Here is a 25092-nt window from a genome sequence, read left to right as displayed (position 1 = left end):
AACGTGTTGTGAATACGATATCTTTTACCAAGCTTTTATTTTTGCCCGGCTTCTTTGCTTTAGTTATTATTCTGAGGTCTGTTACGCTTTTACTGCTAGCTTCTATCACTCAAGTTCGACGGAGTTTTTTTTTTTATCTGGCTTTTACTCCCCGCAATTTTGCACAAGGTGAATTTGCCAATGTCGGTTTTTTGACTTTCACGCGTGAGGAGAATGTTCGCCGCTGAAAAGCGGGAAGTGGGTGACAGAACGTTAATAGTGCCAACATGAAGGAAGTGGAAGAGAAGAAAACGATATATAAATTAAATATGAAGTATAGAATAAAACATAAATAATTAGACGCATTAGATTATAAGAGATAAGACGCTTAGTTTAATGTTGTTCGTTTGTAAATATTTAATGAGTATAGAAGTTAGCCTAGTATCCATGTGACAAAGTAGTGAGCTAAAGCATATAGTAGCGATGGGACGAGTCCGCTTTTTTCCAATTCGAATGATTCGAATTGATTCGTCTGCTGATTCGAATTGAAACTCGAGTTGATTCGACTCGACGAAAATGTTTGGCCGTAGGATCGAAGGATCGTGATTCGCGTCTTTAGCGACACGGCAACCGGGTCCAACGTGCACGGATAAGGCCCGCAAATTCGAGTTGTAACGGCGAGTCAAGTGGTACAGAGATATCAGATTAAGTAAAAAGAACCTTTGATATATTGACTTAAGGTTTAATTTTGGATAGCCGGGCATGGGCAATGAGCAAACTCGAATCGAGACGGCGAGTCATATGGTACAGTAGAAAGTAGTTTAAAAAAACTCCCACACTACACTTTTTCTATTACCGGGTGGCATTTTAACGGATACAAAACTCAAAATGAAACTGATAAAACTTGATATACAGCACAATGAAAAGTTGAAAACGCAATGAGAAAGCGCGCGAAACTCAACTAGTGTCAAAGAAAAACCATAGATAACTTAGAGAGTTTGTTTAAAAACAATATTTTTTCGTCTAATTCAAGGACATCGCCAGACCTAACAAGGTCAAGGACATAGTCTAAGAAACGATAACTAATTTTTACGTACCTTCACCTCTTAATTGATTCAATCTAAGACTACGTATGTTATGTGTAGTAAGTATGTTAGATAATGTGTGGACTGAGAAATTGTAGCTCCATGTCGTTAATATATAGATAAAGATCCTTATATGAGTCTCAAAAAGTATATATTGAAATTGAAATATGTGTGCAATGGTGATCAGCAGAGAAAAGTTTACAGGTCATTTTTGTTCATTTTGATGATTTTTTCATTATTTTTGCCCGTAATAAGAAACTAATCAAAATAGAAACGCTAAAAAGGAAATTCCCCATTTTGGGCCGTATTTTATTTCGTTTTTAAAATGTTTCTTGTTATTGATTCATTTCTTATTCCTAGAAAATATTTTTTTGTTTATGCCATAGTAAAGACTAAAGCGACTAAAAATAATAGTGAGTAAAAACCGTACTGATCTAAATATTTTAAAATATGTCTCACGATAGTTAAGTGCGATTAGTAAAGAAAGTGTCCAAACAAACAAAATCTTTTCACCAATGTAAACCATTGCAGTGATATTTAAATGTTTTTTTTTTCGATGTAATCATTTATTTGCTTAAAAACGTATAATAATGCATAACGGATGAGATGAGAGAATCGCCTTACTCGGACTCTCCGACTATAGTCAAGTATTTTCAAAATTCGTGTACCTATCCTATCGCCATCACTATCACTCTCATTAGTAGGAGCGAGAGCGACGGGGCGACGGCGACAGATAGTACGCTATTAATTCACCAAAAATTTCTCTCGTCTGTGAGCAAGTAGCCAGTGTTGTTTGACACCTCGTTTCATAATATGTATATGTTCAGAGGAGTCACTTAACGCTGGCCAGTTGTAAGTGTAAGGCAAGTAGGTAAGTTTTCATTTGTGAATTGGTTCGATCCGAATCGCATCTAGCCCGGCTCGGCGAGTTGGCGATTCGAATGGCATCACCGACTCACCGGATCGGATAACAAATGTTCGTTGTTCGCGCGTGGAAATCGCTACGTCGAGTTGATTCGAATTGCACGGAGACTTCATTCGAGTTGACTCGCCTGTAATGTGATTCGAATCATTCGAATCAGACAACTCGACTCGCCCATCGCTAGCATATAGGTCGTGGAACATTTTCGGGTAATACAATACATCGTACAGTGAATAGCTACACCCTGAACAAGCAAAGAAGATGTGGTCCAAGTTACCCTCATCCAACCCGCATTCACACAATGAGTTCGCACGGACACCAATCATAGCCAGAAATAACGGAGTACATACTTTCCCTAAGCGTTACGGAAAGTTTTATCGAAGTTGAACGCACCCAAACGTCAATGTCAAAATAAATATGCAATGAATGCAATCAACACAATGAAGATATCCTGTGAGGTCGAGTCGATTATTTGCAACAACTAAACAAGTAATAGTGCAAACGGTACGAAATTAACATTTTTATATGCTTTCTCTGTTCTGCTTCAGTGTTTAAATCGTATATTTATTTAATAAACAAATAAGACTATCTGAACACAAGTCACAAAAACATGACCAACGCCGGTGTTATCTGTTTGATTTTATGTTAATTCAACCAACTGCCAACTTGTAACTGCCAAGGAGTGGAACGCCCTGCCCGAGTCTGTGTTTCCGCATGAGTACAATTTGGGGCTCTTCAAGGCAAGAGTTAATAGGTATCTCATAGGTAAGCATGCTCCACCGTAGACCACATCATCACTTACCATCAGGTGGGATCGTGGTCAAACGCCTGCCTATTCATCATAAAAAAAAAAAAAAAAAATAGTTCATATTCAGTGAAACAAATGTATGTGAACTACATTTAAGCTTCATTAAAGTACTAACATGAAGAAAGCGCGGGCTAAAACATGTTTAGTTTCACCTTTATCCTTTTGTTTAGGTGCAAACACAATGATAAGGGGTGATAAAACAATGCCGAAGGCGAAGACAACAAAGACGAAGGGGTCGCGGCTAGACCTTCTACAGCAACCTGAAGAGGAGCCTTTGGTAGTCCCTAAGGTAACTACAGATCTCCTATAGCCCCACCACATAGCAGTCAGGAAATAAATTCATATATTCTACTAGGTTTTGTTGATTTAAATCATTGTTCAGAACGTAAAATTTAATTTAAGTTTGAAAGCACTTAATTCAATTCAATTAATTTATTTCAGAATAAAAATTCCATATACAATTACATTTACATTTAAAATAAAATAAAATAACTAATCCTAAATTAAAACTAAATATGTTAGTAACAATAGGTAATACTTAGAACTATGTTAGTACACAGGAAATAATTTGTTAATAAAATACATTAAAATAAAATAAAATTACATTAAAATAAAATAAAATTACAATTTTAATAACAAATTCAAATAATTTTTAATTAAAAATCCTTCAAATTTTTATTTCCCCACTGTGGAATGGAGTTCAATCCATCGCCGCAGTATCGGGGAGTCCCACCTCTCGGCCAGTGTTTGTAAGATGGTGTTCGTGGAGCCGCGCACACGCCTCATCATCGAAGCGGCCCGCTTCCTGATTACGGCGTAAAAGCCATCAATTTGCCGCTCCGCAAACATCGCGGAGGCGCTGCATTGTCGCGGCAGCCCGAACAGCACCCTACACGCATCATTATACTGGACGCGCAGGGCGCCGTATGTACGCTGCGTATGTCTGACCCATAGGCTACACGTGTAAAAAGATTGGCAGTACGCCCTAAAAAGGGTTACTTTGACTGTATCAGTACAACGTGCAAACCGCAATTAATACATTACCTTCTACATTCTCTAAACCAGGGATTCCCAATCTTTTTTAGTCTGTGGTGCATTTGCAAGTTTAAAATTTTATATCTGCACCCTAACCTAGCTAGGCTATATTAAATCACATTTACAAACGGGTCTATCGCGAATTTATTTTGTTACCTAGCTAGGCTATTTGAAATAGATAAGTCATATGGTGAGGATTGAGGATTGCCTCGCGGCGCCCCTCTTAACTGTCGACGGCGAACCAGGGCGCCGCGGCGCACAGTTTGGGAACCCCTCCTCTAAACAGTTTTTAATAACTATGAAGGCCAATGAGGATAAACATGCAAAGCCATGATCAGATGGCACAGTCATTTGAAGGATTATAATAAAAAAATGACCAATTTCTTTTTCATAAACTACAGAATGCTCATGACTATGATTATCCTTCATTTTATTGATAATAGAAATTTTATTTGATTATAGTTTACAGAAATACAATAAAATATTACATTTCTTACAAATAATAATATAATTACACAAGGTAATTTAGTCAAACCCGTTCGTATCGTTATTGACTAAATCAGAGCAGATGGTATATTAAAGACTGAAGACTATAGGGTTCCAATTGGAATCATTAAAATCTGTGGATTTTGAACCAATTTTTTTTTTCCTTAGCTGAAAAGAAATGAATTGAAAATGCTAACATTTAATTTTGCAGGTAATCAGACAGTATACAAGAAAGAAAAAGGAATCTGTGGGGTCAGCAAATAAACTTGCGGGTACAACCAGTATAAATGTGGCTGCTGCATTATCAGGTGAGTTGGTTTCATCATTCGCTTGCCCTTATCCCAATCATTTGGGATCGGCGCAGCATGTCTTTTTCTTCCATACCTCTCTTTGGCCCGTCATCTCATCATTCACTCACATTCATTCGCATCAGTTGAGTTGGTTTATTATGAATATCTTTTTTATTTTGTAGTTTTATAGCCCCTCTGCCGTGTAAGAAGTGGTTGACATAAGAGTTTCACTGTATCACTGTAGTTTCAAAACCGCTCAGACGTTGGGGGGCCTTTCCAGAACCGAAGGTATATAAGCTTTTGCTGGGGCTATCACTGTCGACAAACACATCACATTGGGGTCACCAATGTAAAAAGAAAGAGACAGGGCAATAGAGAATATTCACTCCAGCGGGCTTAGCACGGTCGCATTTTTATCGCCTGTCACGTCCTGTATGTAAGTGCGAAAGTGACAGGTGACAAAAATACAACCATGCTGACACTGCAGGCGGTGTTATGCCTGGGGACCGAAGTCCACTGAGAGTTGGTCGGATATAAACTTTACCATTAGTGCCCACCCTTTCAAATAACTACAACATTTATAGCAGGGTTTCAAAATAAGTATCCACTTATACTTTTATACTTACTTTTCTTTATCTAACAAATATATATATGTCATATTTCCTTTCAGAACAAACTGATTCCATATCTCTAGTCAATAATCGTGTTAATATTAAAGAAGAAATCATGGAGAGTTTTCATGATATTGAAATCATGGATGTTGATGTTAAAATAGAAAATCATGTTAAAACAGAAGAAAGGTCAGAATCACAAAATGGAGTCAGAGCAGAGGACAATTATGTTAAAATTAAAGAAGAAAGTATAGATACTCTTTCAGATGAAAGTGTCATGAATAGTAATGCCTCCATGAATTCTAATCTAAGTGAAACAGTCCAAGAAACTGAAATCACTATTAAAATAGAACCAGAAGATGATTTACAATATATGAACTCAGAACAGAAACATACAGATGGGTTCCCCGCAGATTGTTTACAATCTGAAGAGGACATTGCTGTCAAAATAGAACCAAAGGCTGAAAAAATATATTGCAATAATGTAAATAGCAAAATGTACTCAAGGAATAATGTAAAAGAAAATGTGCAGGGCCAGAATTGTCAAGAACTTGCTCCCATCCTTCAACTGCAGCAGACATTGAATGTTGCGAATGTTCAGGCTCCACAAAGTGAGTACAAAATTAATCTTACTTATAGTCTGAAATTTAACTACATTTTTTGTTACCGGACCATTAATTAGATCAGTGTTACCATTGAATTATCTATCTTAATCATACTTTTTATTACAATTTACCTAGTGCGCAAGCACTTGGATATTAACCAATATTTATTTATTACAGGGAAAATAGTGATCACTGAAGAAATTCATATTAAAGAAGAGGCAATTTGCGACACTGAGGATTGTTTCGAGGTAAAAGATATGACTTTAGTAACTACTAGCAGCATTCAAGTAAAAGATAAGACTCCAATAACCACTAGCAGCATTCAAGTAAAAGATAAGACTCCAATAACTGCTAGCAGCATTGATTTAAAAGATAAAACTCCAGTAGCTACTAGCAGCATTGAAGTAAAACATAACACTCCAATAACTGCTAGTGGCATTCAAGTAAAAGATAAGACTCCAATAATTGCTAGCAGCATTGAATTAAAAGATAAAACTCCAGTAGCTACTAGCAGCATTAAAGTAAAAGATAAGTCTCCAGTAGTAATTAAGAAAAACCCTCTACCAGAAAAAATAAAAATAAGAAGAATTATGAATATGCCTAAAATTCTGAAAACATATGGGAGGAAACAACCAGATCCAGCTGCAATGAAGAAATGTTTTCTTCTTGCTGTTAGCAACCCACCAGGTGAGAAATTTCTCATAATTATTTTATTAGTTTAAAAACAGAGAAGAATACTTAGTAAAATATGTTTTACAGAATTTTGTAATTTTGGGTTAATATTGCTTTGAACACTTCATCAATTTTAGCAGTTTAACAATAATTAGCTTTATAAAACTCCATGTTCTACCAAATCTAACGTTCAAATTTATCTCATTCCAGCAAAAATCCTGAAAATCGTCTCCCAGAAATTGCCAAAGACCAAATCTCAGCCATCCGGTCCAAAATTTATTTGTGACATGTGCAGTAGTAACTTCAGGAGCAAAGCCAGCATGAGCGCCCACATGCGGTTCACGCACGGCGTGGTCATGAAGCACACGTGCGTGGTGTGCTCTGCTACTTTCCCACATCACTACCTCATGCTCGCGCACCGGCGCGCGCACGCCGGCCCGCCGCTCGAGTGCGACCTGTGCCCCAAGTCCTTCCAGTCCAAAGATAAATACGGAGAGCATTTGAATACCCACCTACGCGAGCGACTCTTCCCTTGCCCGGTGTGTCTCCAACGCTATCCAATGCTAGTGCATTTACAAAGGCACGCCGAGAAGCATACGCAGGAAGATATCTTCTCTTGCAATATTTGTAAGGAGAGCTACCGTTCTCTTATTGATTTGAGGCGACATTCCGAGCGCGATCATGGAGAAAAAGAAGAATTCCCCTGCTATGTTTGTAGTCGGATTATTTTATCTAGTGCAGATTTTCTTACTCATGTAAGAACGCATGATAACGCGTTCCATACGTGCGCTTTCTGTCCCAGAAAATTCACCGACGCGCAAAAATGGGAGGAGCACTCCGCTGAACATATTGAGAAGATAGGTAGAGGCGAGGCTATTGAAAAACCCTACAGCTGCGAATACTGTAAAAAATCCTTTGAATACCAAAGTGTTCTGAAAACACATATTAGAATGCATACTGGGGAGCGACCATATGAGTGTCCAGAGTGTAAAAAAAAGTTGAAGACTCAAAGTGCATTAACGGAGCATGTTAACGGGCATAAGCGGCCTTATCCATGTCCGGAGTGTAAGCAACGGTTTGGTAAGCGGAATTCTCTGTCGAGGCACATGTTGCTACACACTGGGGAGCGTCCGCACAGCTGTACGGGCTGTCCGATGACTTTCGTGCAACGTTCGTCGATGCTGCAGCACATACGGCGGTTTCACCAGCCCGGACTCAAGCGGGTACCGAAAAAAAAGAAAGGTGCGAAAAAAACTACTAAAAAGAAGGATTGCTGAAGAGTGATGATAATGATGAAGAAGAAAGTTAAAATTATGATAGTGGTTAATCATGATGAGGTTATTTTTATGGCATAAGTGGAAGTCTGAATACCAGTCTGAAGTCCTGTGCTGTATGCTGGCAATGAAATTTCCAGTATCCTCAGAGGAAATCGTGGATTAATTGTATAGTTTAGCATCCTAATTATGTATTTTACACAATGCGACAGAAACACAGCTGTAGTTAGGATTTTATTTTATTTATCGTATGGCATTTACAATTACTGGATTTAAACTGAATTCTAATCTAAAGATTGAGGTTTGCACTCTTCAAATACTCGATGGCCCTTTCACTGAGGTTCGCGAGGTCTTCAACGGGGTACGCTGTTGCTCTAGGTCCGTAGGAATTACCTTAGATAACCCTACACGTGATCCCCGGATGGTGCTAACAGAGCAACAAACTTGGCAACTGCACTGTCCTCCAGGACCTCGAAGTGCTTACTGGATACAAATCAATCACTCAATTATAGTTAGGATAAAAATATATTTAAAAAAAAATCATTTATTTTCAGGCAAGGCCCATAGCAGTGTTAGTAACAAAAAACTTAAATACTAATAATAATATAATATTTATAGAGTTAGCCCAAGGTAAGTTGGCAGCGATTTTGTTAGCTCAGACGGTGCAAGTGTTATTTAAACGTCATAATCTCATAGAAGTTTGACGTTTAAAATAACGCACCGTCTGGGCTAACAAAATTGCTGCCAAATTTGGATGGTCTAACTCTAGCTGAGCTGTTTTTGTTGTGTATTGTCTAGTGTCTACACAATAGGGGATATTACTGCAATGTTCTGCCACCAGAGTGCAGCACTAGCCTTTTTAGTAAACCATGGAGTAACTTATACATTCTGTACCTTTAACAGGTATTTGACAAGTTTTTAGAGATAATAAAATATGACATTGATGCATCAACCTACCGGGAAACGCGAATCCGATATTTTACTATCTGCCTCTTTATCGCTGGAATATGCAAGTGTCAGAGATGTTAGATAACGAAATTTCAATTTTCTTGTTTCGCGATAGACCCTCAGATTGTGGTGCTGGCGCCACCTACGCAGAGTTTCGCGTAATATTCCCTATTGTCTATCTCTCGCGATAAGTTGAGTGTAAGGCTAGGTATAAACGGCGTAAATTTTTCCGCGCTTTATGCGGGGAAGCCGTCTAGCCGTGTGAACGATTTTGAAAGTTGCCATACAAATTTAGCTATCACTACGGTATTTGATAAAATCCCGTATACGGTAAAGCCTGACCAGGAATTAATGATCATTGTCAAGAGGGCGCTGTTATTCTCATTATAGGGTGACAGTTCAGTATAGTATGAAAAAAAATTGTTCCAGTGAAATTCCGCAACATGGCGCGTGATCATATATTCCTGGTCAGGCTTTATATGCGAAAAAGTTTACGCCGTGTGAACCTAGCCTTAGGGTTTACGTCTATAGCTCGCTCCAGACTACGCAGCGCGAAGCCGCGAACGCGAGTGTGGAGGGAGCTTATAAACGGTATTTTACATCACGCTTAAATACATAAATTGTGATCATGAAAAAAATTATTAAATTTTACGAGTAACTACTGTGGTCTACTTTTTTTACCTATCCAATTAAAATTCGGAAGAATGTTGCTGTTGTTTGGCCTTGTGCTTACGCGGTTTTGTGGTGAGGTTGTGCGGTGGGAAATCGGAACGCCGCCGTGGGATGGCCGTGGGGAATAAAAAAATTGTGAGACTGTGACAAGGACAAACAATAATAGAGCTTTCTCTGCTACTCCTTCTGAAAGATACATAAGATTTGATAAGACTATCCCGTTTGGTCATTTCCCCCCACCCCTCGTGCCTAATCCAGTTATACTAAATTCATGTTTGGTACGAATCCACTTTCGACGACATTTTGACAACCGCAAACTATCTCATTTACGCCGTACATCACATGGCTGTACCAGGGGTGCGAAACTCCTTCTTTCGGGTAGTCTCGTCTCGGCTCATTTTTTTTTTATTAAGTCCCCTACCCACGTGCGCGAATCGCGACTCGAAGCCGTGAACGCGAGTGTGGAGTCGATTTTGCAGACCTGCGACGCCCTCCACACTCGCGTTCGAGGCTTCGCGCACAAGTGTGGAGTAGCTTTAGGGTGGACACAACTTGACGTCCCTTTGCGTGCACGACCACAGATAAGATATTGAATTTTGACAATCCTAAATAGCCGAAAGGGATAGTGCCTTAGAAAGGGACAGCATGATTCGTCCCTGAACCGCTGTCAAACTTCTGTTTTGTAGGAAGTTTCCTTTCTGTACGGTAGTACTATTATTTATTCTGTGGCTGTACATTATCTGTATTCATTTTGACGTTGACAATGTTGACATTGACATTTGTAAATTAAGTTTTTGTTAGCTGAATTCGATACGATATTTTTACAATAAATATCAGTTTTATTTATACCTAGCCGTGATAGGTTCACCGGCAGTTTGTCTTCTGGCTTGAAATTTTGAAAAGGTATTGGTATGATAATTATTGAAAAAAAAAATTGTTTACTTAAGAGGTTAGGTGGTTATTCATACAGCGGTACCATTGCAGTACCATTAGCCTATGAACTGCTTTTCCCTAAGTATGATGTAAATTGTTGTTTTGGTTACGTTATTTATTATTAGTACCTAACAAATATTTTTCTATTCCTTGAGATAAGCTGTTTAATATATTCCATTATTTATCTCGTACTCCAGTTGTAATTAAGGCGATTGTAAACTCATACTGTTTACAGTTCACGGGGTCATCTGTTATCTAAATGTCATAGGTGATGATTATCTCTGGTCGTTACCATTATCTGGTCAGTTGCCTTCAGAGTGTCTTGCATTTACAATGTTACTCTGCTAGTGTCCAATTTAAGTTATATTTCATTGAGAAAATCGCTATTAAAGTATTGGTGCGTATTTATATTTTATTTATTTTTATTTCAATGGGTATTAGAGCATATTTAAATGGATTCCTAATGAAGTTTTCTTGTTTTCGAATGTTTGAAATTATTCAGTCTTATTTTTTGGTTACATCATTTGTTGTTGATATGGTTTAACCAAATATTTCCATGGTTAACTAATTGAAATGTGACTTTGTAATGGTTTGAATCAACTTTTTTGAAAGTACATCGGTTGTACTCAATTACTGCTACTTACTTTTCTTTTTTAAGCAGCGTTTTATTGATTAGTGTAAGCCAATTTTCTCAGACATTGTGTTGTTGGTTTTGGCACCTCCTCCGAAGTTTTACATTTCACTCTACTCAGAATGTATCTTTCACAAGGTCCAACACCTTATACTGTTGTTCTTTTCATACAATTTACCAGTTTTTAACTTTAATTTTCTATCAATCTGATAATATAAAAATGTATGTAATTCATTGTCATATCCTTGATTTCTTATGTATTAAGGAACAGATATTTCCAATGAATATTGAATATTTTGACTTAAATGAATACTGGTAAATTTCTCTATTTTAATGTATGAAAAAAAGTATGAATTTTGTTGTCTATTTCAGAAACATGGCTCTACAAAGGCATATCTTTTTGGCCACAAAGCAATACATATCAAGATGCTCCATCGTCCAAGCTAACCTTAGACAGTCATATTGTGCACTACGACACAAATACAGCACAGAAGCCTCCGAAGAGAGGAAGTTCACAGACCGCCATGAATGGGTAGTTGTTAAAAATAGCATCGGCACTGTAGGAATCAGCAAATACGCACAGGAGTCTCTTGGTGATGTAGTATTTGCTCAGCTTCCCGAACCGGGTACAGAAATCAAAGCGGGAGACGAGTGTGGAGCCCTCGAGAGTGTAAAGGCAGCAAGTGAGATCTATTCACCAGTTACGGGCACCGTTACTGAGAAAAACGGTGAAGTAGAAAGCAAACCTGGTCTGATCAACACCTCCTGTTACAACCAAGGCTGGCTCTTTAAACTAAAGCTGTCCGACCCCGCTGAAGTCTCTAAGCTGATGAATGAAGAACAGTATGAAACATTCCTAAAAACAGATGCAGAGAAGGACCATTAGTGAATGTGTTAAGTTTTTGCTTTAATTTTTAACTTAAATGTGATTAGATTTAAATATATGGAGAGTTAACATTTTAGTTTTTCATTTTTAAGCCACCAGCAGGCGTGGCTCACTCCGCGATTTCGTCGGGTCGCTACAAGTACGTGCGGCTCACACCAATTTTGGTGTCTAGCCATAGTAATTGCCGCGCAACGCCTACGGAACGGACACCTGCTCGCGCTTGCGCCACCTAGCGGTCATATCTGTCGTAATGGACGCGTTTTGTTAGAGAGTGGATCTTCTGTACTTAGTTTTTTTTTTTTATTCTGTGCCACCAGTCAATCTAAAGCCTTAAGGCAGAAACACATTTAAAAAAACGCGACGCGAACTAATGAAACGCGTTGAGTCGAATCAAATCGTATTATAGGGTATAATAGGGTATTTAACTACTAGTCAAATCAGTTTCTTTTTTCGAACTGTCAAAAGGAATTTATATGAAACAGTAGCATGTGACGTCACAATCAAATTACCTACTCTTTATAGTTTTATTTTATACGGGTTTTAAAATAGAAATTATGTCTAGAAATAACTGCTGTCTACGTTTCTCTTCTGGTGTTCCAAAAGGTCACAAGTTCGGGTATTGCCCGAGACAGCACCACTTGCAGACGTATCTACCTGATAAAAAATAGTTTAGTACTTAGTTGTTTTTGAGCGAGACGGCTAATGTAAACGCGTCCTTATAATTATTATCTACACGTATGATGAAATACTTAGGCCGTAGGGGGTCTCACAAGGTCTTACTGAACTTGTTTATCAATAGATAAACAAGATGGTGGTGGATGGATGGTCGGGGAGCCCAAGAGGGGATTTGTGTAGTTACTCGAACGCGTCAGATTAAGATATGAGTGATATCTTCCTACCCCATGGAGTCTACCTTTACCAAACGACCAAATCCACAATCTACTTAACGATTTTTTTAACCCTCCACAAACCTCCCGAGATTAAAAAATAAATGTCGACGCTTTCCTGCTCGCTGGAAAAAAAAACTATATAACCTTTTTTTATTATCATCTAATCTTTCGATTCCAATAGGTCTACGACGCTCGAGTAACTACACATTTAGCATCGTCGGCTCCCCAGCTATTACGGCGATTACAAATAAAAGTCAAATCCGGTGCATTATCATGTTTATTTAAGTGCAATCTTACAATTAACAACAATTAAATTGTATAAACGATCGCTTTGGCATGATGAAAACATAATTTGACTATAATTATATCACTACGGGTTAGTTTATATCACATTCATACGGGTATGAGACCGGGGCCACACCACACTAGCGTCTGGAGCGTCGGCGTCTAGTTACCGCTATGGAAAGTGGCGTCGCTGCGCAGTTGCGCCAACGTTGCGTCATAGAGATGACTAGAGGCCGACGCGGGAGACGCTAGTGTGAGATGGCCCCAAAACTTCAGCATGGCCGTTTCTATATCACAAAACACGATTATACGAGATATGTTGATTATATTATAACATAACTTTCATATTTTTACACGATAATACACGACGTATTTTGTGCGTGGCCTTTTTGTGCGATATCTATACATTGATTTGGGTAGGCTATGTAATAGGTACTGCTACTGATTTATTTCAAACAAAAAATATTTAGGATTTTAATGAAAAAGTTATGTTACTAAAATGTCAGATTCAATTAAGACTTGACGTGAAAGTTCAATTTGTATATTTAGCTTTTGCCGTTTCACTCAAATCAAAGCATCATTGAATCAAAGTGCTAAGGTTGAAATTCTAATGACACGTGTCTTTGTCAATAAAATGACTAGCTTACAGGAAAAATATAAGAACTACATTTAATCAACTGGATTTTGTTTTAAGGCCTGTGCACACCGGATGCGCGTTGTAATATACTGATACTTTAGACAGCACACCGCTTGACGTGTGCGTGCACGGCTCCAACATTTTAGCTCACGCTCCCACATGCACGTGTACGCACAGCCAGTGTGCTCTGAGCTTTAAAACTGTTTCATGTTTCGATTCAAAACCGTATATTCACTAGCTTTTGCCCGCGACTTCGTCTGCGTGGAATTAGTTCCAGCAGTTAGAGTAAGCATAGCGCCTGGATAAAATGTAATGGCAATAATTTTGAGCATAATATGCTTAATTGCTAACAGCAATTAACAGGCAATTCATTAATTTTATCATTTCCACCCCCCTTTTCACCGTCTTTAGGGATAACTTCCGACATATAAACCATTCTATGTCCTTCCCCGGGACTTAATCTCTATGCCAAGGGAGGATGGCAGAATTGTATGAACATCGGAAAGGTTTTTTAATATACTCCTTTTTTTTTGTACGGCGACTTGTCAAATCTGTTAAAAAAATATGACAAAAAAACATAGGAAAACGAATAAAAAACTAAAATATCATGACACGAAATCATCGAAAATAAAAAAAAAACCTTCATGATCTGCGACACAGGAACTTAGTATCGAAAAAAACTATATAATCACGTTTCAACACAACTTTTGCGGCAATAACATTTTTCACACAAAAATTTGTGACTACCATAGTAAAAGTTTTACAACTTAGAATAACCTATCCGGTGACATACTGCTTACCCTTATTGGTCAAATGGCCAATTAGCCCACCCTCCTTTAACCTAAATCCGTCAGGCACACACACTTTCGCATTTATAATATTAGTATGGATACAATTCAAAATACTTGGTAGTGGCAATCTAAAACTCTTTTTTGTAATAACACGTAAGTATAAAAAACATGTAAAGTAATTTTTATTATCTACCTACTTCTAATTATCTTATGACTAGATATATTATACAACCTTCCGTTTGACTAAGAAACATAAAAAAAAATTTGTTGATTTTGTTTTACACTGATTTAAACTTTCACGATTTTTACTCATTATTCACAACGACTGGACCACGGGGACAACGCCGTCCTCGAAACGTCGGAGGTAAATTTAAAACTTATGTTACGCGATTAAGTCCTGTCGTTGTGAATAATAATGATTTTGTTTTGTTTTAAAATGGAACGAAACAAAAGAAATGCAACTGTTCCAATTGAACATTAAATTTCATCGGCGGTGAGCCTTAGGGCCGATACAGCAGGACTGCAAACCGACTGCAATTTGGATGGGAACTAACTGCACGCCAACTGCATTTATTACAGTTTGTTTTTAATTTATCCCACCCCAAACCTGTGCGCAGTCTTAGACCACCCTACCCTACTATAGGTCAGAACTATACTCGTAGGTGAGCCTTAGGAGGTTAAAGATCCATTCCAGATATTATTATTTTTGCATGATTGTACAAATATGTGCGCTGGTGGCCTAGCGGTAAGAGCGTGCGACTTTCAATCAGGAGGTCGCGGGTTCAAACACCGGCTCGTACCAATGAGTTTTTCGAAACTTATGTACGAAATATCATTTGATATTTACCAGTCGCTTTTCGGTGAAGGAAAACATCGTGAGGAAACCGGACTAATCCCAATAAGGCCTAGTTTACCCTCTGGGTTGGAAGGTAAAAACTAGTGGCTACGTTAATTCTCGGGATTAGTTGCCAAGCGGACCCCAGGCTCTCATGAGCCGTGGCATAAAGGTCGGGATAACGCGAGGAAGATGATGATGATTGTACAAATATATACATGAATCTGACGGCGAATACTAATTAAACATATGACAAGCACCGGGTTTTTTATTGTTTTCAATTCAAAACTTATAGTTATTTAATATAAACCGATAAAATAAACGGGATATTTAACACTCTTTAACACTTTCACACACCATTTAAACTGCAATAGGTTAAAACTTACAATTTATTTGTATATCTACAGGATGGCCATTCGATGCACTTTTCAATGAGCACATATATTAAGCTCTGTTTTTAGGGTTCCGTACCCAAAGGGTAAAAACTGAACCCTATTACTAAGACTCAGCTGTCCGTCTGTCACCAGGCTGTATCTCACGAACCGTGATAGCTAGGCAGCTGAAATTTTCACAGATGTGTTGCTGTTGCCACTAAAACAACAAATACCTACTAAAAAGTACGGAACCTTCGGTGGGCGAGTCCGACTCGCACTTGTCCGGTTTTTATATACCGTAGGGCCTACCGCGTAAATCGAAATTTTGTTATCTGCCTCTCTATCACTTGCATATAACATATTCGAGTTATAGAGAGGCAGATAACGAAATTTCGATTATCGCGGGAGACCCTCAGATACTAAAATGGCGGTTTGTAAAGTGAGGATGCTACGAATAATTTCGTACATTCACCCGCCATTTCAAATCTCTATCGCACGCTCATAATTATATTGCTGTCACACCCAATGTTGCCAGGTGAGCGGAAGAGAATTGTCGTATTTGAGTGTCAAAATCAAACTCACTTGATGGTCTCATCGGAAGATCAGCGCTGGAAGTCGCCAACAGCATGCTGAGATGGGGCCATTTCGTGACGCTTTATTTTCACTATGTTCTTTTAATGTATGTCTATTGTCTGTGTTTACGAATAAAAATAAAATAAAAAAAAACTGTACCGATGAAAAAAAATTACGAACGCCTATCAAATAGGCACTACCCCTAAAATTTCTTGCACAATAGGCTTACATGCCCAATACGAGTATACTATACTATAATCAAATAAAACGCAATTTTCGTCAAACTTGCGTAAAAACTACAAAAACAGTTTTATATTTGTGTATTTTTGTCATAAATCCAAACTATACAGGAAATTTCAACATTTTTGTTTATTTGTTTATTAGGATCACCAACAGAATTTACATACTAAAATTAACACTAAATTTTTTTGATTTACGCTAAGGAGCCGGCCCCCGAAAGGTGCTAATTGTAGCCTATTTCTGCGAGAAACAGTCATATTTTGCTTCAAATACTAGACTTTTTGGGTGGCACCGTCCAAGGGCTGAAATTATCGTACTTTTTGCTCTTTGGAACGTACATCGTATCGGAGCCCAAATTATCGTACATGTACGATAATTATCGTACGCCTGGCAACACTGGACTCCCGCCCATGATGGCAGCGGTCAATGCCACTAGGCGAGCGTGACAGCCATATAGTTATGCGCGTGCGATAGAGATAGGATATGACGGGATGTAATATGTACGAAATTATCGTGCATAGCGTCCTTACTTGGGATTTTTAGAGCTGGTTTTGAGTACTTTTAGGAGTTTAGACTTTCATAATAGTGGGGAAAAGAGCTTTATAGGTACAATTGACATTGAGCGGCGCCATTGTCGTGCATATAGCCATTTATTGTAACCAAAGTGTTCTTAAACTGAAATAGTAGTGTGTCTACTTGAAAAAACACAAATTAAAATATTTTCATAGAAAATAATTTAATTCGTTCTTAGAGCAAAGTGTTCTTTTTGATAAACTATAGCTTATCTTCTATTTTCTATAATTTTAAAAATCTTTTTATATTAATAACTTCAAAAACATTGCTTATGACTTGTACCTTATAAATTCTACTTTAAAATGTATCCTACACACAAGGGACTCGGTAAGGAATACATAGTATTTTTTTTAATTTTACGTTTAACTTACGAAATGCATAAAATGCAATATTGAACCTTTCATCTACGTCAATTACGTGTTTCTTAATTATGTGATAAACACACAAAGTTTTCACCAACATGATATAGGGTAAATCAAGATACCCATTATTTTTGCCGGCACCTCCATTAGGCATTTTCAACTTTAAATTTTATATTAAAGGAAAAAATGGAAAAAGTTACACTTCCGGCAGGACAAATCTAAAAAAAAAAACAATCTTTTATATCTCGCAGACGTATCTGCATGTTAAAAGATTGATTTTTAACTTTATTCAAGGTGATAGAAAAAACTGGGTGGCCGGCGCCATAAAAGGGCGTGGTTGAATAATATTTTACCACTAATTATCTTATTTCATTTTGAACTTTGTTAGAGCTATAACCTTAGGAAACCCACTGGCTCTCTAAATTCAAGATCTTTTTAATTAAACGCCACTATTCTCGTTTGATTTTGAACCTTATAAATAAACCTACACAATCGTTTTTAGTATGTGCTCCTTTGGTAGACATTTAGGGCAACCCACAATACAACGACTAAATACACCGCATTGCCATGATTTCCATTTGATTTTGATCTTTACCACCAAACATATATAGTCGTATTTAGAACGCGCTTTTGACATTTAAAAGGGACTTCAACCCAGATTTATTTATTCTCCTCAAACCAGCGTATCATCTGAATAACTCTTGGCTAGGTAGAGTGACCTTGTTGACGCACCCGATATTGGCAGATTTTCATTTGATTTTGGACTTTATTAAAAACGTGTATAGTCGCAACATGCGCTTTTTCGGGAACTCTTGGTCAAATAGAGTAACTTTGTTGACGAGCGACACCACATTGGCAATATTCTCATTCAATTATGAACTGTATTAAAAACATGCAGAGTTGTTTATAGCATGTACTAATCTATATCTTTAATCACAAATTTAATATATACGCTAGATGACGCAAATATTACGATTTGTATTGAAACCAAGCGTGCCGACTTTTCCATACAAAATTTACGCATTACAATTACTTAAATGTGATAGGAAATATGTCCTTGCCTTTGGGTGCTCGCAATTTTTGGGCTGTTCCAGTTAATTATCACGCAACGAAGCATTTTTTAAGTTTTCACGGACGTCCGGCTGCAGCAACTGACGCGCATGGGCTGTCAAGAGCGACGGTCAACCTCGACGCTTGGTCGGGGTTCAGACACGCGAAGTAGATGCATTTGCGTCATCTATGGTATATTTATATCTGTGTCTTTAATAGACAGCTGATCCACAAAACCCACGACAAATTAATTTTCGTTCAAACCCTAGTATCATTCCTAACTTTCTCTACCCTATTGACATACGGCGTAAACATAAGCTTGAACGTCCATTTAATACTGAACGGTTTATCCAAAGCCAGCGTCATATTGAATATCTCCAGTACCTTATTCTTCGGGTTATAGGTGAACTGGCAAGGTTTGACGCACGGCGAATTATTTATAGAGACGGTTTGTACGGGTAATTCTTGGCCGAGTAGAGTGACCTTGTTGACGGGAGGGACCCCGTAGCCCCACCAGTGGACTTCGCTTTTCAGTTCGGTGTAGGTGAGCAGGAATTCTATGTGGCTGTATTGCTTTTCTTCGTAGCTGTCTGTAGGTTGAAAAGTATAACAAATGTTATTATATTTTTTATCTACGCACATATCGTTAGTGCTCTAAAATGCGTTCAGAAACCGTAGGAAATGACCAGCATTATTTATTACAACTAATTTTACTATGAGAACTTTCTTATCTGTGGTAGTAGGTCAAATCTGTACTTTAATGTTATTACATTATAGATTTTTGTAAGGTTATGAGTTTAAATTTGGAACAGCTGTCGGAACTCAATTGGGTCCCTATTCTAGTATCTATAGATATTAAAACAGTTATCGAAACGAAACGTCAATTCAGTATGTTTTTTAAATATAAACCGCACGACATTTGATCCCGAGTGACATGAGAATAGGGACTTCATTAGTTTGTCTATAATAAAAAAAAAACATTCGTCTTGACGGAGGATCGAATTGCCGCCATTACTGTTGTCATTTGTTTGTTGGTTTTTTGCTGTTACAAAAGTAGAATTTTGAAAAGTTGAAAAGCGAAAAAAAAATTACCCTCCTTCATAGAAAACGGACCAGCGAAAATGTATGAAACAGCCAAATTTTTTTTCGCGATTTCGGGGTTGGTCCCATAGTAAAAGTCGCTCAGTATAATCCCAAAACCTCCCTGGCAATTTTTGGCCAATCTGTATAAATTGTTTGGTTGTAATACCACAGGCCGGACACGCTATACATCAAAAATCACTTGCGTTTCTATGTGTGAACGGCACGTCCGTACACGCGTCATGCGTCATAGTGTAAGTTGCTTAAAAATAGTACTGAGAACGCCAGAAGTCCGCCAGATTTGTGTCGCGGGGCGAGATCATTCGAGTCGGGGCGGGGCGGGGCGTGGCCGTTCTGTATGATAATACTATTACTTATTCTGTGGTAATACTCTATCTACTCACTCAGGGTATCTCCATGGTCCCAGTAGAGCCGGCCCGCAGCCCGCCTCGCGGCCGGCGCGGCCAGCAGCTGCAGCGGCATCGAGCGCGCGCGCGGCGTGCTCACCGCACCCGGTGGCGGCTCTTGCTACTCACTCAGGGTATCTCCATGGTCCCAGTAGAGCCGGCCCGCAGCCCGCCTCGCGGCCGGCGCGGCCAGCAGCTGCAGCGGCATCGAGCGCGCGCGCGGCGTGCTCACCGCACCCGGTGGCGGCTCTTGCTACTCACTCAGGGTATCTCCATGGTCCCAGTAGAGCCGGCCCGCAGCCCGCCTCGCGGCCGGCGCGGCCAGCAGCTGCAGCGGCATCGAGCGCGCGCGCGGCGTGCTCACCGCACCCGGTGGCGGCTCTTGCTACTCACTCAGGGTATCTCCATGGTCCCAGTAGAGCCGGCCCGCAGCCCGCCTCGCGGCCGGCGCGGCCAGCAGCTGCAGCGGCATCGAGCGCGCGCGCGGCGTGCTCACCGCACCCGGTGGCGGCTCTTGCTACTCACTCAGGGTATCTCCATGGTCCCAGTAGAGCCGGCCCGCAGCCCGCCTCGCGGCCGGCGCGGCCAGCAGCTGCAGCGGCATCGAGCGCGCGCGCGGCGTGCTCACCGCACCCGGTGGCGGCTCTTGCTACTCACTCAGGGTATCTCCATGGTCCCAGTAGAGCCGGCCCGCAGCCCGCCTCGCGGCCGGCGCGGCCAGCAGCTGCAGCGGCATCGAGCGCGCGCGCGGCGTGCTCACCGCACCCGGTGGCGGCTCTTGCTACTCACTCAGGGTATCTCCATGGTCCCAGTAGAGCCGGCCCGCAGCCCGCCTCGCGGCCGGCGCGGCCAGCAGCTGCAGCGGCATCGAGCGCGCGCGCGGCGTGCTCACCGCACCCGGTGGCGGCTCTTGCTACTCACTCAGGGTATCTCCATGGTCCCAGTAGAGCCGGCCCGCAGCCCGCCTCGCGGCCGGCGCGGCCAGCAGCTGCAGCGGCATCGAGCGCGCGCGCGGCGTGCTCACCGCACCCGGTGGCGGCTCTTGCTACTCACTCAGGGTATCTCCATGGTCCCAGTAGAGCCGGCCCGCAGCCCGCCTCGCGGCCGGCGCGGCCAGCAGCTGCAGCGGCATCGAGCGCGCGCGCGGCGTGCTCACCGCACCCGGTGGCGGCTCTTGCTACTCACTCAGGGTATCTCCATGGTCCCAGTAGAGCCGGCCCGCAGCCCGCCTCGCGGCCGGCGCGGCCAGCAGCTGCAGCGGCATCGAGCGCGCGCGCGGCGTGCTCACCGCACCCGGTGGCGGCTCTTGCTACTCACTCAGGGTATCTCCATGGTCCCAGTAGAGCCGGCCCGCAGCCCGCCTCGCGGCCGGCGCGGCCAGCAGCTGCAGCGGCATCGAGCGCGCGCGCGGCGTGCTCACCGCACCCGGTGGCGGCTCTTGCTACTCACTCAGGGTATCTCCATGGTCCCAGTAGAGCCGGCCCGCAGCCCGCCTCGCGGCCGGCGCGGCCAGCAGCTGCAGCGGCATCGAGCGCGCGCGCGGCGTGCTCACCGCACCCGGTGGCGGCTCTTGCTACTCACTCAGGGTATCTCCATGGTCCCAGTAGAGCCGGCCCGCAGCCCGCCTCGCGGCCGGCGCGGCCAGCAGCTGCAGCGGCATCGAGCGCGCGCGCGGCGTGCTCACCGCACCCGGTGGCGGCTCTTGCTACTCACTCAGGGTATCTCCATGGTCCCAGTAGAGCCGGCCCGCAGCCCGCCTCGCGGCCGGCGCGGCCAGCAGCTGCAGCGGCATCGAGCGCGCGCGCGGCGTGCTCACCGCACCCGGTGGCGGCTCTTGCTACTCACTCAGGGTATCTCCATGGTCCCAGTAGAGCCGGCCCGCAGCCCGCCTCGCGGCCGGCGCGGCCAGCAGCTGCAGCGGCATCGAGCGCGCGCGCGGCGTGCTCACCGCACCCGGTGGCGGCTCTTGCTACTCACTCAGGGTATCTCCATGGTCCCAGTAGAGCCGGCCCGCAGCCCGCCTCGCGGCCGGCGCGGCCAGCAGCTGCAGCGGCATCGAGCGCGCGCGCGGCGTGCTCACCGCACCCGGTGGCGGCTCTTGCTACTCACTCAGGGTATCTCCATGGTCCCAGTAGAGCCGGCCCGCAGCCCGCCTCGCGGCCGGCGCGGCCAGCAGCTGCAGCGGCATCGAGCGCGCGCGCGGCGTGCTCACCGCACCCGGTGGCGGCTCTTGCTACTCACTCAGGGTATCTCCATGGTCCCAGTAGAGCCGGCCCGCAGCCCGCCTCGCGGCCGGCGCGGCCAGCAGCTGCAGCGGCATCGAGCGCGCGCGCGGCGTGCTCACCGCACCCGGTGGCGGCTCTTGCTACTCACTCAGGGTATCTCCATGGTCCCAGTAGAGCCGGCCCGCAGCCCGCCTCGCGGCCGGCGCGGCCAGCAGCTGCAGCGGCATCGAGCGCGCGCGCGGCGTGCTCACCGCACCCGGTGGCGGCTCTTGCTACTCACTCAGGGTATCTCCATGGTCCCAGTAGAGCCGGCCCGCAGCCCGCCTCGCGGCCGGCGCGGCCAGCAGCTGCAGCGGCATCGAGCGCGCGCGCGGCGTGCTCACCGCACCCGGTGGCGGCTCTTGCTACTCACTCAGGGTATCTCCATGGTCCCAGTAGAGCCGGCCCGCAGCCCGCCTCGCGGCCGGCGCGGCCAGCAGCTGCAGCGGCATCGAGCGCGCGCGCGGCGTGCTCACCGCACCCGGTGGCGGCTCTTGCTACTCACTCAGGGTATCTCCATGGTCCCAGTAGAGCCGGCCCGCAGCCCGCCTCGCGGCCGGCGCGGCCAGCAGCTGCAGCGGCATCGAGCGCGCGCGCGGCGTGCTCACCGCACCCGGTGGCGGCTCTTGCTACTCACTCAGGGTATCTCCATGGTCCCAGTAGAGCCGGCCCGCAGCCCGCCTCGCGGCCGGCGCGGCCAGCAGCTGCAGCGGCATCGAGCGCGCGCGCGGCGTGCTCACCGCACCCGGTGGCGGCTCTTGCTACTCACTCAGGGTATCTCCATGGTCCCAGTAGAGCCGGCCCGCAGCCCGCCTCGCGGCCGGCGCGGCCAGCAGCTGCAGCGGCATCGAGCGCGCGCGCGGCGTGCTCACCGCACCCGGTGGCGGCTCTTGGAGTGGGATTATACCACCGCCCTATGGAAAATATATTTATTATTTATTGAGAAACAAACAGTCTTAAAGTAAACATAAGCAACTTAGCTAATAGCTACAAATTGATTTTTTGTAGACCTATAGTTTCCTAATTCACATATCGAGGTACAATTAAAAAGTAATGATAAATAGTGCAAACTTGTAGTACCTAGTAGTTGTACATAATCAAAACAATAGTATACCAACTAATACAATAGCATATAAATGTATAAACAAGAGAAAAGACTTATACTTACACTTTTCACTTACTTAGACTTATTTATTTATTTTATTTATTTATTTATTTAAGAAACAAACAGTCTTCTATAGTTATACATAACACTGGAAATTTTCTTAAAGCTAGACTTACAGTTTCCTTAATGAAAATATTTTAACATCATGTTTAATAAAGTTTCTACAGAGTAAAACAGAGCTATTTGCGCAAACAAGAACAAAAACAATAACAACAATAATGAGAAAAAAAAAGATGCAAGAGTATCAGGGTGTTAACAATTAAATTGTATATAAACTGAATACTAAAAAGGTTTTACTATTCTTATTACTTATTAACGTTCAATACTGAGATTTTTTCCTAATAGCGCCAAACTAATGATCTGGGTTATTACACTGCATGGATAGTGTTTTAAATCTATTAAGTTTCTCGCAGAAAATATCGAGATTCAGAAATTTTTCGTTGTACAACCTGCATGCCCTTCTAACAAAACTATTTTTCGCGTAAGCAGTCCGACTACGGGGGATGTAAAAGAGGGGTTTTTTCCTGCAAGCGCGTTCACAACGTCGAGGAACTCTGAAGGATAGTGAATGTAATAAAAACGGAGAATCAATAATATTGTTAATAATTTTATAAAGGGTTAAGATATCGGTACGTTCTCGGCGATAACTGCGATACTGCCTACACGCGCGCCCAATATACGAATGCCGTGCGTGTTTTGTTCTGCTGTTAGGAATGCTAAATAATGCCTTACTGCGACAACTACGTTCATTCCTACGGGGAACACGAAAGCAAATTTTATGTAATAAATCGGGGGCATCTACAACATTATTAATAATTTTGAATAAAAATGCTAAATCTGTACAGGACCGTCTAAGTGAAAGTGGCTGGATATTATGATGTGTAGCCGATGATATTCTAAATAAAAACCGGCCAAGTGCAAGTCGGACTCGCGCACGAACGATTCCGTATCATTACGGAAAAAACGACAAAAAATCACGTTTGTTTGTATGGAAGCCACACTTAAATGGGGGTTTCCAGAAAAAATGCCTGAGTGCAGTGATCCTTCAACAATACGTAGTGTACTAACCCGGACAGCGACCGTCTGGTTCTCATCTAGGTTTTTTTAGTGAATAGAAATCTCACATATCCTCAGTGTCTCCCGCTGGCGCTGGGGAATCTTTCGAAGATTTTTCCTGGCCAATAAAAAAAAAGGTGCTGGGGAACTACAACAAGTAATGAACTAACTTGTTCTCATCTAAGTTGTTCCACTGATCACGTGCCAGTGTTGTGCCATCCTGCAGGTTGTGCCAGGTGCCGGGGAACTACAACAAGTAATGTACTAACCCGGACAGCGACCGTCTGGTTCTCATCTAAGTTGTTCCACTGATCATGTGCCAGTGTTGTGCCATCCTGCAGGTTGTACCAGGTGCCGGGGAACTACAACAAGTAATGTACTAGCCTGGACAGCGACCGTCTGGTTCTCATCTAAGTTGTTCCACTGATCACGTGCCAGTGTTGTGCCAACCTGCAGGTTGTGCCAGGTGCCGGGGAACTACAACAAGTAATGTACTAACCTGGACAGCGACCGTCTGGTTCTCATCTAAGTTGTTCCACTGATCATGTGCCAGTGTTGTGCCATCCTGCAGGTTGTACCAGGTGCCGGGGAACTACAACAAGTAATGTACTAACCCGGACAGCGACCGTCTGATTCTCATCTAAGTTGTTCCACTGATCACGTGCCAGTGTTG

At 42.6% G+C, this 25092-nt stretch overlaps 5 protein-coding genes across 6 annotated transcripts in view; 4 read left to right on the top strand and 1 right to left on the bottom strand.

Moving 5' to 3' along the window:
• The window catches only part of LOC134745411 (reticulon-4-interacting protein 1, mitochondrial), a 128381-nt gene that overhangs the window by 96749 nt on the left and 6540 nt on the right, over positions 1-25092 (top strand). The gene's annotated exons all lie outside the window — the stretch shown is intronic.
• Positions 2462-7797, top strand: LOC134745359 (zinc finger protein 181-like). The gene is made up of 6 exons (XM_063679386.1): positions 2462-2751; positions 2965-3083; positions 4527-4623; positions 5276-5827; positions 5999-6508; positions 6704-7797. Exons 2-6 carry the CDS (start codon positions 2976-2978, stop codon positions 7768-7770), a joined length of 2334 nt encoding a protein of 777 aa, XP_063535456.1. The 5' UTR covers positions 2462-2751; positions 2965-2975; the 3' UTR covers positions 7771-7797.
• Positions 10141-11908, top strand: LOC134745321 (glycine cleavage system H protein, mitochondrial). Of its 2 annotated transcripts, none has more exons than XM_063679329.1 (2): positions 10141-10290; positions 11324-11908. In XM_063679329.1, exon 2 carries the CDS (start codon positions 11328-11330, stop codon positions 11835-11837), a length of 510 nt encoding a protein of 169 aa, XP_063535399.1. In that variant the 5' UTR covers positions 10141-10290; positions 11324-11327; the 3' UTR covers positions 11838-11908. The 2 variants fall into 2 exon arrangements, with proteins under 2 accessions (XP_063535399.1, XP_063535398.1); XM_063679328.1 differs by lacking the exon at positions 10141-10290 and adding an exon at positions 10539-10717.
• LOC134745358 (raf homolog serine/threonine-protein kinase Raf) overlaps positions 12989-25092 on the bottom strand; it is a 51219-nt gene continuing 39115 nt past the window's right edge. Inside the window, exons 20-21 of the mRNA XM_063679385.1 lie at positions 19932-23112; positions 12989-19037 (exon numbers count right to left, since the gene is read on the bottom strand). Coding sequence (XP_063535455.1) covers positions 22960-23112 — 153 coding nt within the window. The 3' untranslated portion in view covers positions 12989-19037; positions 19932-22959. The remainder of the gene's footprint in view (positions 19038-19931; positions 23113-25092) is intronic.
• Positions 17338-22861, top strand: LOC134745673 (spidroin-2-like). Its single transcript, XM_063679792.1, has 3 exons — positions 17338-17362; positions 19936-22682; positions 22730-22861. Exons 1-3 carry the CDS (start codon positions 17338-17340, stop codon positions 22859-22861), a joined length of 2904 nt encoding a protein of 967 aa, XP_063535862.1.

The sequence above is a fragment of the Cydia strobilella genome, chromosome 11 (genome assembly GCF_947568885.1).
Source record: "Cydia strobilella chromosome 11, ilCydStro3.1, whole genome shotgun sequence".
Lineage (NCBI taxonomy): Eukaryota > Metazoa > Arthropoda > Insecta > Lepidoptera > Tortricidae > Cydia > Cydia strobilella.
Note: the sequence above shows the minus strand (reverse complement) of the source record. Positions and strands in the feature narration are given on the sequence as shown.

What these genes read in the sequence shown, in the direction of transcription:
- LOC134745359 (XM_063679386.1), top strand. Translation starts at nt 2,976, where the DNA reads ATGATAAGGGGTGATAAAACAATGCCGAAGGCGAAGACAACAAAGACG. An exon ending in TGTGGCTGCTGCATTATCAG is followed by an intron (nt 4,624 to 5,275) that starts GTGAGTTGGTTT and finishes ATTTCCTTTCAG; the next exon opens with AACAAACTGATTCCATATCT. An exon ending in TGCTGTTAGCAACCCACCAG is followed by an intron (nt 6,509 to 6,703) that starts GTGAGAAATTTC and finishes ATCTCATTCCAG; the next exon opens with CAAAAATCCTGAAAATCGTC.
- LOC134745321 (XM_063679329.1), top strand. Translation starts at nt 11,328, where the DNA reads ATGGCTCTACAAAGGCATATCTTTTTGGCCACAAAGCAATACATATCA.
- LOC134745673 (XM_063679792.1), top strand. Translation starts at nt 17,338, where the DNA reads ATGTATCCTACACACAAGGGACTCG. An exon ending in TCCTACACACAAGGGACTCG is followed by an intron (nt 17,363 to 19,935) that starts GTAAGGAATACA and finishes CTACTCACTCAG; the next exon opens with GGTATCTCCATGGTCCCAGT. An exon ending in CGGCGTGCTCACCGCACCCG is followed by an intron (nt 22,683 to 22,729) that starts GTGGCGGCTCTT and finishes TGGTCCCAGTAG; the next exon opens with AGCCGGCCCGCAGCCCGCCT.